Source organism: Charadrius vociferus, unplaced genomic scaffold (genome assembly GCF_000708025.1).
Source record: "Charadrius vociferus isolate BGI_N301 unplaced genomic scaffold, ASM70802v2 scaffold609, whole genome shotgun sequence".
Taxonomy (NCBI): Eukaryota; Metazoa; Chordata; class Aves; order Charadriiformes; family Charadriidae; genus Charadrius; species Charadrius vociferus.
In genome coordinates, this window is record NW_009649993.1 from 415,302 (window position 1) to 428,736 (window position 13,435).

At 36.7% G+C, this 13,435-nt stretch overlaps 1 protein-coding gene across 2 annotated transcripts in view; it reads left to right on the forward strand.

Moving 5' to 3' along the window:
- The window catches only part of PPIP5K2 (diphosphoinositol pentakisphosphate kinase 2), a 41,917-nt gene extending 35,892 nt beyond the window's left edge, over positions 1-6,025 (forward strand). The window contains exons 27-29 of one of the 2 annotated variants that reach the window (XM_009891669.1): positions 3,383-3,514; positions 5,110-5,238; positions 5,902-6,025. In XM_009891669.1, the coding sequence (XP_009889971.1) occupies positions 3,383-3,514; positions 5,110-5,238; positions 5,902-6,005 (365 nt within the window). In that variant the 3' untranslated portion in view covers positions 6,006-6,025. The remainder of the gene's footprint in view (positions 1-3,382; positions 3,515-5,109; positions 5,239-5,901) is intronic. The other variant, XM_009891667.1, reaches the window with a different exon arrangement.
- The last annotated feature ends 7,410 nt before the right edge of the window (positions 6,026-13,435 follow it).

Sequence of the window (13,435 nt, forward strand, 5' to 3'; positions counted from 1 at the left end):
ATTCCTGCTAAATAGCTGTATTTGTCATCGGGCAAAAATTTATTTTACCTTATACTTCTCTGTTCATCAGATGTGCAAATTACTTAAATATTGCACTAAAAATAACAGCAAGACAGCTGCCTGTTGCTTACATTGACCTCTTGAGCTTCAAGAGTGAGAGTTAACTTGTCTTCAGTCTACCATAGTTACAAAAAAAGTCTGGTTTAACACACAGGACAGAGGTACATCTTTCTCTTCCTCAGCAAAATATTTCGTGCCTACCTTTCTATGTGATTAAATAGGCCCAAAATGTATCCTGTTCATGAAAACCAGACTTGGTCTTCAGCATCCACCGGTTCTTAACATAGCTTTTCCAGATTTCTTAATTGCAGTTTTAAAATGTGTATGACTGCTGGCTGAGTACAGGGATGGTGGTATTGAAACTTCAGTGGAAATCAGCATTTTCGCGTTAGATTCAGAATATATTTGCTTAGAAACAAGGTTTAAAAAAAAAAGGTTGAGTTTTTGTTTGGCTTTGCTGAAAAGCAAAGTAGTCCTTTATTATATTCATTTGGAATCCATAGCGACTTTTTGCACTGCAGTGCTTCTCGAAGGGAAACTGCTATAGTAAGGCTGAATTAATACCATTAAGACTGTGTTTGACCTAAAAGGCCAATTCTAGTGTCCTATTTCAAATAGGAAAGTTGGGAGTCCGTTTTTTTATCTTTAGACCCAAATGAAATAATATTTCCAAAACATAAAGGTCAGAAAACAAAAACTGCATTTGCATATCAGTGTCTAATAATATAATAACTTCCTGTTCCATTTAGCACTATCTTTTTGTGACTGCATTCTTTAAAAAAGGATCTAAATTGCTTTTAACGAATGCATTGATTGTTCTGATTCATTTAATACAGCAGTTTTACCACACATCTTTTACAAGATGAATGCATGTCGTATGAGCTCCTATGAAACCTAAGTATATTGCAGGTTTCCAAGGGTTGTCTACTAACATAAGAACATATTGATGTTGTTTTGTCTATCCTCTGGACTATCATTTTGATTCTCCTTGTCCCTTTCACTCTGGTTTTTCTTATTTTTATGTTGTTACCACACCCTTTTAACTCATTTCAGACTACCCCCCATCTTTAGTTCAAGGAACATGGTGAAACAAGTATCTTGTGACAGTGATTTACCTTATTTTCTGGGCCTCTGTACAGAACACCTGCACCTCTTTAGGTGCCGGTCCTTTTCCTCTGTGGAATTTCTAGGCTCCAGTGGTATGTCTCTATAGCTTTTAAATGTAAGACAGCAGGGTGGCTTTTTGAGATGCTGCGTTAACCCTTTCATTGTTTTGCCTTTTGATGGGGACAGTGCTTTAGGAATAAATACAGCCAAAGCTCAAAGGCTGTTAGTTTATAGGAAATTGTTTTTTTTAAAGGGATACTGTCAGGCTTCTTCATCATTAAAATTCAAGTTTATTTCTCATAACATGATAAAATATGTATGATAAACTATTCAAGTAAAACACTGCAGATGGATTTCCAGGGTATCTTTTAAGTCATATCCCTTAGACACAAAGATACTACAACAGCATGCTGGGATATGGCTATCTGATAGCAGAATTGTCAAAACTGAACAAAAACCTATGGTGGGGAAATTCCTGAAAGACAAAAACGTTTTTTTTCTTTTCTTTTTATAAAGGGCATGGGTGTATTTTGAAATTCCTTTCTGGTTTTCTGTAACACTGCACTATAGCAGTAATAGCTACTAAAAAGTTAACCTGACATTGTCCCACTACATTATTTGCAAAATGAGAAATATAAATTCTCATTCAAGTGATAGTGACTTTTCTGTCAGGGTAAAGAGAGAAATTGTATATTTTACTGTAATGCAAAGAAAGGGTTTGCGCTTTGCATGCATGCATAGTTTTTTAGGGTATTAATAAGTATGCCAAATATCTTACTGCTTACACTGAAGCTTAGCTACTGCCTTTATAGGAAAATAGGAATTAAGTATGTGGTGGTGTTTCTTTTGTACATGAAAACTAAGTTTCCATGAAATACAGCATTTTATTTGTAATTCAAGTGAAGCTGACATAAGTACAATTCAGTTGATTGTATATTTGAATCGACTGTCCCTCAAATTTGAGTACGGCCAAGGTGGATCCATATATAAATACAGACATTTTGGGGTGAAATTTTGTTGAGGGGTGAAATTTTGTTGAGTTACTTCTCTATGGAAAGCACTAAATGAGGAGTGAATGGGAAACACTGGATATCACAGGAATGTCGATGCTTATTAATTTAGGGGAGGGAACAGTTCACAGTCGTAATGCTATTTCTCATAAATGTACCTTGAACTGAAAATCAAAACATTATTTCATTCACTATTGTTTTTTCATTTAACTATCTTAAAAGAAATATAGCAACTGTAAATTTACAATATCAAATTGCAAAGTTGTAATGTTACAGCTGTATGTTGAAAATACTAATGGACATGTTTTCCTTTTCTGAAATGCAATTGGATGAAGAGCTGTTCATTGAGTTATCAAACTTGCATCACTTTAGAGAACTGCAATTGTTTTTTTGCCAAGATGTTTAAATGCTTTTTAGTGTGTTAGTAATATGGATATTCATGGTTGGTGTATAATCAATACTAATGCAGAAAAGCAAAGTCCAATAAATTTTTAAATTTTGGGTTCCTTTACTTACCTGTTCTAATATATGAAACTTCTAGTCTTTTAAGTACTGTTTTTAAATGCATAAAGGTAGGTGTAAATCTGTCTTACAAAGTTAAAACTTGTAACCTCAAGGTACAAAAGTGCTAACAATGGTTTTCCTTTGATACTGAAGGCAACAGTTTGTTTTCACAGAACACTGAAGATGATAGAACGTGAATTCTGCAAATTTATTTCTTGGAAGTTGTAGCATTTTTAGCCCTTGTCTGCTAACAGTTGACAAAATAGCCATCCTGTTTTACTTGCATGAATGAGTTATCTGTGTAGTGTTGTGCCAGGTATGAGAATGAGTAGGAGAAATACTGCCATTTCCTGACTATTTTTTTTTAGTGATTTACTAAGTTTGTGTTAGAGAAAAGTTATCTTTCATGAACTGCTTTGGGAGTAGAGTACAGTTGTAATGGTTGAAGACCACTTTATGTGTACGTGGGATTTGTATCCCATGGTATGTTACATGGTACCTTTAGTTTGGTGCACTCTGGAAATTGGCACGTCTTCTTCCAACTCCTATAATATTTAGTATCCATGATTTCAAGAGTAGTATGTCTGCATGTGCTGATTTAAAATAAGTACTTTTTATCATGCATTAATGCTTGCCTATGCAATAGCTTAAATCCTGTCTTATGTTTGGAAATTGGTTTTTTTTTACTATTTTTCTACCAGGTTTTGAACTGTATTCCATGGTGCCTTCTATTTGCCCTTTGGAAACGCTACACAACTCTTTGTCTCTGAAGCAGGTGGATGAATTTCTTGCCTCTGTTGCTGCTCCATCAAGGGAAAATCTACAGGAGACATGTACTGATTTTAGTTTGTACTTATGTTTGTTTTAAATTGTTAAATATTGTCTAGTTAATCTTTCTGGTATTCTACAGTTAACAAGTAAACGAAGAATACTGCTTTAAAAAAAATGAAATACGTACATAAACCGTAATTTTAATTTTTGCAGTATCTTTTTGCGGTATAGATACTGGCATAATTCATTGACTCTCTCTCTGTTGACTGGGGTAGTAAATTAAGGATTGAATGAAATTATAATTGGTTTATTTCCTCACATTAATAACTTCTCCGTACTATCCACACTGTTAGTTGAATTACAATGAATGCTTTTTAGTGAGCTTGCAGTATTTCCAGCTTCATACTGGGTGGTTGTAGTGGCAGTAGTAACACTCAGCAGAGTGTTAACCTTTTACAAGCCTTTTATGTCTTAAAACTCTGTTATTTCCTGTTTCTTTCAATGTTACTTGAGGCTTCACCTGTGAAGTGCCTTGCAGTTACTTAGTTTTTTAGCAGTTTGTGCTGCCTGTTTAATGTTTAAATGACCTTGAAATGAAATGCAAACTGAGTTCTATCCACATGCATGTCTCTGGGAAGACTTCCCGTTGCAATTTTACCGCTGTGTCTTTGGAAACCGTTTCAGTTAGGTCAGATTAACCACATATTAGGATGCTTATAATTCACGTGTCAGGTGATTGAAAGTCATTCTTCTTGAGGAAATGTCTAAAGACTCATGCTTTGATCAGAAAATTTGTACTTGCTAGTACTGATACAAAGTTTACCTAGATGTTGGGATTCTTCCCTTTTTTTGTTATAGGATTTTTCCTTTTTTTTCCCTGTTGCTTTAGTTTTATATAGTTTAGATTTTAATCAGCAGCTAATTTGATAGGGTAGGCCTCCTACATCTGAGAAGGAAGATAAGCAATTTAAGAAAACTGATGTTACTGAAAAAGAACTCAGGGAGGCTTACAGGTATTTTAAAGTTCTCACCTATTTAAAATGCTTTGTTACACTGGTTGGTAAGTTCGTGTCTCTTCAAAATCAGTTCAGAATTTAGAGCACACAAGAAGAAAAAATACCTTAAAAAGAACTGTTGTATTTCTGTGGTGATCTGGTTGTCACCTTTCTACAAAGGAATGGTTGGAAATTAGACCTGATAGAATTGAGGCCATATGTGCTTTGCTTTCCTTCTGCTTTCCTATAACATTTGGAGTTGTCTAGAGAATAACGTGTTGTGTGTACTTTTAATAGGCGTTTTGGACTAAATGGGTCTTTAGTGCAATCTTCATAACCTATGAGAAGTAGCAGTAATGCTTTTGCCAGTCTTCTGGCAAGGCAGCTCTTACTAAAATTCAGCTTAGCTGCCTTAGCATTCTAAGCTATCATGTCACTTCCTGAGGTAAAAAAGAGATTTTTAGATTTGTCTTTCATGCTTTGAAGTTCTGACACTAGAGTCAAAAGTCGGTAGCTGAGCTGCAGGTTGTGTTACTGTGGCATCTGTATTGCTGGACAGATACACAGTTCTGTGGCTATTTGTGACGTTTTGCTCAGGTGAGAGTACTTTTACTGTTAATGATGTGTATCTTTTCTCTCTCCACCTCCTTCCCCCATTTCAGCTTCTCCAACTTATATGACTCCATTGTCAGGAAGAAAGATTTCTTTAAATACATATACCCCTGCAAAAATTCAGCCAACACCACTTGAAACTTTGCCTGAAAGGCTAGCGATAGAGAAGCCAACCTTATGTAAGTAACTGCTGTCAGAGGCAGAATGGCTAACTTGATGACATTATTTCCAGCAGTAGGATTCTTTCGTATATATTACGTAATTTCTTAGGGCAGCTATTTCTTAACAGTCTCTGTCTGTGTAAGTGGGATCATTTTACAGGTCAGCGAGAGCTCAATAGCATTGCATAAATAGTTTTAGCAGTAAAACCGCATTAATAGTTACTTTCTGTTACCCTCTGAAGTGTTTGAAAGAATTTCTATGACCTGAAAAATTCATGGGGTTTGGGTTTTTGTTTTTTTAAGTATGACAGTATTTCCAGCTATCTCCTAGTAAGACAAGCAAAGGAGGTTTATTTGTTTCAATGGCAGAATTTGTGAGATGTTTTTTGAAGATTTACCATACAGCTCTGCGACCAGGTTCTGACTAAAGCTGCCAATAATACAATGATGCATTCAACCTTCAGTTAAACAATTGGCCAGCTACACTGTCTGCTTTTGGGTGGTTGTGCTGGTTTGAGGGCCTCTAGAACAAAATCCCATTGCATTTCTGGTTTCACTGGAGACCTTGTAGCTTTGTGTGTGTTTCTGAGCTAGGTAACCTGTATTTTTCTTGCTTTTGATGCCTTTTAGCGTGGAGATTAAGTGTAAAAAAATTAACACTTTTTTTCTTTATCTGTACAGCTACCCCTGGATCTTCTGTTTGTGAATCTGATGTTAAGCTATCTCTGGAAGAGGCCTCACTAGATGTAGAACTTAGTGGTGAAACTCTTTCTGAGAAGAAGTGAAGTTGATCAGACAAAACTGGAAGCAACTTCTTAAGTAATTATTTAGTGTGTGTTCAACTAAATTACTGAGCTTTCAAAAGCCATTTATGTCTGCGGTTCATAGTGCACTTAAGAATCTTTAGTTTATACATGGTTAACTAGTGTGCACGCTACATATTTAGGTCAAATGTCTTCTCATTTTCTAAAACATTTCAGGAAATGTATTTATTTATCAGTTTGATGAACTGCACACCTTTAATGGAAAAGCTGCACATGAACCTTTTCAGTGTCTTCAAATATTTACTGTAAACTTGTACAAAAAGAAAATACCAATGCAGCGGTATGTGTTACAGTGGCTCTGTTGATGTCACTGTAATGAAGGCATTGTCTGTTGTCATTATAAACTTCTATTTTCAGGAGTTCATAATCTCCCCGTGAATTTCTTTTGTGGGCTGAAATGTAACACATCTTGGCTAGAAGCTTTTTTTTTTTAATTTAACTACATTTCCAAAGAAATCTCTTTTGCCTGGTTTTGAAGATAAGCAGATATTTTCTGCATTTGAATTATTTTATATCGTATATGCTGCAATAATTGGGCATGATGGAGTGAGTTAATGTATTGTCACTTTTGACTCTTCTTATTTTTATTCTGTGTTTACATCAGACCTGTAACATTCAAATACACCTTCTCTTTTGTTGTTTAGTATACATGCTTGTATACGGGTACCTGTATATCATCCAGCAGATAAAACTGTCTTTTATATGTTTTTATCAAAAACTTCTTTTGTTTACTAAAAAGACAGTTCTATTTGCTTTACAATGTGTTTCTACAAAAAGGTGATATTAAAAAGCAGGTTTTGTAAAAAGAGAAATGGTTACAGCTGGTCTGCTAGTAAGTTTATCCTATAAATTGTACATATTCCATCTATGCTTTGTTATCATCCCTTCAGAGCAGAGAGAGACCAGAACTCAGTACTTAACTGTTGCAAAATACTCAGGAGTCATCATGGCCTGGGAATTTTCATACCTGTCTCCTTCCAATCTAGGTGGTTGACAACAGCTCTTACTAAAAAAAAAAAAAAAAAAAAAAAAAAAAAAAGAAAAAAAAAATTTTCTAAGAGCTGTGAGAAGCATTAGTAAGTCAGTGGAACTTTGAGTTATTGGGTTAGGTAGAGTAATCATCCAGTCTCAGCAGTTCTTGTGATTTTATCTGTGGCATGAAAAATTATCAAATTATTATAATAATCCCAAATGTATGAAAATACTGTCCACTTTTGTAAGCTCAAGTGGCTGATTATTAATAACGGACTTCATAAACTACAAGGTAGATAATTCCTTTCACATTTAAGTTGCAGAAGATGTAGCTTCCAAGTAATATTTTTAAGTAGGGCTCTTACTCTTCTCCAGAGCCAGTGCAACTGTAATTATATTCACTTTGCCACAGGGTCTGTTTTCAGTATTTAAATGGCTTCAGCAGACTAATTCTAAAAATGCTGGTTAAATACCAAAAATATGAAGGGTTTCACAGCTATATACTTAAAACATTTCATTTTCTGTAGTGTAATTGTGTTACTGACAGTGTTGGTCTTGCACACAACTGAATGTACACTTGTTTACCGTTGTTTTTTTTTAAAAAAAAAAACTGTTAAAATTTAAGTATGCATATCATTCCAGTCAACCAAAGCTGTGGCATATTTTTTTTATGTGCTCCTAAATAAAACAAGGTCACTGGCAACTTCTTTCCATTTTGTTTTCTTTTAAGAGTATATGTGAAGTACGTTTACTTGACTTAGCAGTCTCAATGGAAAGTGATTTACAAGTAAGCCATTAATATACAAATAAGCCAAAATTTATCTTGGTGGTGAAGGACACGACTTATAAGAAATGAGGGTTTGTCATTTTATACTGAAATCACTCCTCAAAAAGGTAAATGGTAGTGAAACATTCTGCAGTGCTTCCCCATGTTCCAGAATGGTAACATTAAATACAGAACCAGTGTGAGTGCTCTTCTATTTCCTGTTACTAGTCTGGCAATAAGGTAGAATATGGACTGTCCTGAGCTGACTGAAACCTATTTTTGGTCCAATTCCTTTATGCAATTGGACTCTCTCGCTCACATTAAGCTTTTTGAACTGTACATCCTTTTCCAACCAGATTTGACAGAGGTCAAAGAATAAGTTCACAGAAAATTTAATGGTTGACTATGACGGTAACTCCTGAAATTCTACCACCCTGAAACGAAGTTTAAATAAACATTTAGCATTTCCTTCAAAAATGAAGCATCATTACCAAACAGACCAAAACACAGAAATGGTTGTAAAAACACAGAAAATTATTTTAAAATGTTGTTTTATCTGTTTTATATCTCTGTACCATAATAAAGACATAAATTTGAGTTCTCTGTATAATTATACTAGCAAGTACTTAAGAGAAAGCAGATGTGCTTTCATAGTTCACATTTGTAGGAATCCATATAAACAAGTCTAGGGAGGTATGCATACAAAAAATAATGATCATACACTGATCAATAGCATCAAAATCAGCACAGTTTCAAAGGGTGATGGCAGAAGAGATGTAAGAAAGACTTTTAATAGCTATTTCAATGCAATAGACTATTCAAGTAGCAGAATGTAGGGATTTAACAGTGTTCTGTCATCTAACACAGATGGAAACAATGTTCCTTTATTTTTTCTTTATTAGTTTACAGCAATTATATTGCTGATAGACTCATAAGTAACTTGCTAAAGAAAAGACTGCAAAAACTTTTCCAAAAAGTCAGTTCTGGAAGAACTGGTGGAAGAAAAGAAGGGTACTTTCTAGTGGTTGTTTTATGTTTATTTTTCTTTTTAAACAATGGTTTTAATTTTGCTTGGGCTTGTGGAGAGAACAATATCAAACACTAATTTCTTGTCTCCCTTACTTAGCCCTTACAAAGAACCATCTTCTGCTCTGAAATACAAAAAATGGTGTGATAACAAAACAGTCCAGAGTGTATTATTGTGGAAAACAGATGCTGAATAAAAAAATAAACTTTATAAAGCTTTATAAATAATGCAATAAACCTCAGCATACTCCAGACTACATACTATTCTATTGCAGTTCACACTGTAGAGAGTCTCGGAGAGATCCCAGTGTCTGTGAGTCTCATCGAATGTGGACCTTTGAGGACAAGGATGCACTAAATACAGAGAACATCCATATCGTAAATGAGGTAGAAGCTAGTGTGGAAAAGACCTTACAAGAAGCTTGAAGTCTTTGCATTGATAAGTACATGCTAGAACTGTTGTTTTACTTAAAAAAAAAATAAAATAGAATGGCTGAAAATTGATACCATGGATTATTCATGAAATGCCATGGATGATTCTATTCTAAACCATTATTAATTCCCATACATTTTGACCTCAACATATGCTATGCACTCAACCCACAAACAATAAGGTGAACCAAGGATCATAGGAACACAGAATAATTCAGGCTGGAAAGGCCCTCATATGGCATCTAGTCCAACCTCTTGCTCAAATCAGTCTCTTCTGTGAGACCAGACCAGGTCACCTAGGACTTCATCCAGTTTGGGCTTGAGAACCTTGAAGGATGGAGATGGCACCACATCTGTGAGCAACTGGGTGCAATCATAGAATTGTCTAGGTTGGAAGGGACCTTTAAGATCATCTAGACCAACCACCAACCTAATACTGCCAACACTAAACCATGTCCCTAGGCACCACGTCTACCCATCTTAAATACCTCCAGGGATGGTGATTCCTGCCCACTTCCCTGGGCAGCCTTTTCCAATGCTTGACAACCCTTTCTATAAGGAATTTTTTCCTAATATCCAATCTAAACGTCCCCTGGTGCAACTTGAGGCCATTTTCTCTTGTCCTATCACTTGTTACTTGGGAGAAGAGACCATCTTTCAGGTAGTTGTAGAGAGCAGTAAGGTCTCCCCCCAGCCTCCTTGTCTCCAGGCTAAACAACCCCAGTTCCCTCAGCCACTCCTCATAAGACTTGTGCTCCAGACCCCTCACCAGCTTCATTGCCCTTCTCTGGATGTGCTCCAGCACCTCAATGTCTTTCTTGTAGTGAGGGGCCAAAAACTGAACACGGTATTCAAGGTGGGGCCTCACCAGTGCCAAGTACAGGGGGATGATCACTTCCCCAGTCCTGCTGGCCACACTATTCCTGATACAAGCCAGGATGCTGTTGGCCTTCCTGGCCACCTGGGCACACTGCTGCACATGAACATGTCTTCATCACTTCTCTTGCTTATTTAACAGATTTACATTTTGATTTTGATAAACTTATTTAGGTCCACTTAACAGACCTAGAGCAACGTTAGCAAGTACTTTCTGTTGCCTTCTCCTATACACGTGCATACTTAATGCATGATTTATCTAAGACTGGTCCCAAACTTCACTTTCCCAGTAGCTTTTAAATCTTACAGCGTAGGACAGAGCACATCTTTTCACGTTGGCTGGTTCTATTGATTGCTTTGAGACAGTCTGAATCAGAGTTGGTCCTAACTGAACATCTGCAAAATACACAAAGCTCTAAAACCACCACCTTTTTCACATTTTTTCCTGTGTTTAACACCTCCATCTGTACACAAATTCAGCCTTTCTTACATAGACATAATTCCTACTGATATCAGCTTAAATAGGCAAAAAGTAAATTTGGCCCAAAAAGTAAATCAAGGGATATTTTTCGCACTCACTATTTTTTTAACTTGCTATATAAAAAATAAAGGTGGAATTTTATTAAATGGTGTACTTAAGACATTTTATATAGGTTTTAAGTAAATTTTCACTATAGTTTCTTTTAACTTAGTCAAATAGCCCTTTAAGATACCTTAGAAAATTACCAAGTTTTTGACTTTGGATGGCAAAAGTTGCTAAGTTGTAAGGCAACAGACAGTATTTCTTTTTTTGTCTTTCAATATGAAAAAAAAAATCTGGTTTTAATGATTTTTTTTCAGTGTAAAAGTTATGCTACTACTTCAGCCATACCCTGCTCAGAATTGTTTTACTCTTTCCACCCCCAATAAATACTTTGTATTTTATCCTGAATTTGGCATTGATTTCCAGCAAAATCCAGATTTTCAGACTAATGGATACAATCCTTAACGACGGAGAAGAAACTGAATTATATAAAAAATGTTTGTCTCATTAGGATTTGGAATTAAATCCATGTGCAGAAAAACAAAGAATTAAACACAGTGAGTAAATATTCTTTCAATTGCTCAGCTTTCAGCTGTTGTGATTTAATAACTTCATTAATGCTCAAATCACCATAGCAGTTTCCAATGTACGAGCCTGGAATATACAAAAACAAAGAAAAAGTATCTTTTGATAAAAGCTCTCTGAGGATGATAAATTAGGAAGAGCTTACAAAGAAGAAAAGAAATTGAGCCCTTTTTCTGTGTGTTTTACCTTTAATACATTTCCTTTTTTTAAAATTGAGTTATATTGTCATTCTAAATGACTGTCATTGATGCAGGAACTTACAGATGAGCACAGCCATCATGCGATGTAGGTAATTCATTTTCTGGTCAGGGTGTTGATGCCAAAAAAATGGTCTGTAACTGTCTGTCTCTGTGTTGAAGCAGCACTAAAAAGTGTTAACCAGATCTTAACCGGGGAAAACAAAGCCAAAGCACTTCAAAGTATCTTTGTTCTGCTTGTAAAATCTTGGGTGACTTTAAGAGCACTGCAACAGAACTAGTGAAATACAGCATTTAGTCTTGGGGAAATCTTAATGACATTGCTGGTTGCATGGAAAATGCAGAATTTTGAAAATCGTGGGGGGGTTGGAAGATCTAGGTTTATTTTCAAATACTTGGTGTGGAGTTTGGATATTATCTTTGGGAGAAGTTTTCAGGATCTGCCTTTCTTTTGGTACCTAGAAATTTAAAAGACAATTTTGCACCACGTTAGTTCTGTCAGTGCGATAAATGTTGTTAAATATTACAGTTTATTAAATATTAAAATGCATTCCGAAAAAGGGGGGGGGAACGGAACAACACACCGCTAATCTGTAAAGCATGTTTTATTTGAAACAGGTGTTTAGCTAGAACCCATTATGATCACCCCCGAGCATCTGTTACCTCCTGAAGTCATTCACCACTGCTGCCCCCTCCCCTCAATCAACCTTGGAAGTCTGTCTCAGAGACTGACTCACAACTCAGTTGACAGCAAAGGGAGGAAGCTTTTGGGGGGAAAGTTGTGATATACTGACTCACAGGATTTTATAGCCCCATTTATACTGCAGGACAACAAAGGAAGATGGAGATTTCTGACTCAGGCTAAAACTAGTATTGCAGATGTCAACATGAACCAACGGAGTCCGTGTACTGTAAACAACATAGAGTATCATCATGACTCTGAATTACACTCCAGATTCCTTTTCTTATGCTGCTGCTTGACCAGATATACTCTCCATGTTCTGTACTAAATCTACTAATTTAGTTCTAAGAACACTTCTGTGAATTTACAAAACCAATGATTCCTAAGGGTGTGCCGAGCTAAAGAGGCTATAGTTAAAATTCCTTACAAAATCCTTGTTCTTTGTTTCTCTGCTGCTTGTTCTAGCTGAGAATTTCCAAGAAATGCTCACTCCAGGTGCATCTGTGTCCACAAGGAGCGGCTAGTCCCAATGCATACTCAACGCTGACACCCTTCTCTGCAATGCAGGACCAGATGACCTGCAGCCTTCTTGACCACTGGGACCAGAGGGAGGGCAGAGCATGGCCTTTGTACAGAGGACATCTATGCATTCCCAAGCACGTTAATAAACTTTAGCTATGTATTTAAGAATGCGTCTTTTAAAGACCCAGTTTTAGGAACAAAAGCTGGCTCCACTCCACCGCAGGGGGACTGGAAATACTAGCTGCGTAGTTCAGCTCCCAATAAAATTATTATTGAGAGGAGGGGAAAAAAAACAGCTACAATGTTACCCTTTCTCTTCCCCTTCCCTTTTATTTTTACTTACAGGAGGGAAGTTAGGCAATCGTCCGCAAGGTTTGGTGCAGTCATACCGCCTCTGCTCAATCTTTGAGCATCACAATAAAGTAGGGAAATGATCTAACTGGTTGTTCGTTAAAGGTTTGTATCCAGTCAGTGTCCAGACTTTGTAGATGTGGAAATACCACAGAGGTTACAGAGAGAGATGGGCAATATTTCAGTGAAGTGAAAGACACCAAGAGATGATTACTCAATCCCTTCTTACAGCTACGGACAAAGTGAGAAGAGATGTGAGACTAAAGCTTATTAAACCAGCGAGTATCAGAATCAGTGGCACGGGTGGTGAGCAGTCGTTGCAGCAACACGGCTCAGGGCCCACCGCTCCCGAGAGGTGCCCCTGCAGAGGGGTCCAGACAGACATTTCGGCCCTTGCGGCCCAGCTGGCTTAGCGCCTCCCGCCTCCTCGGGCGCAGCCCTGGCCCCAACGGCAAAAAG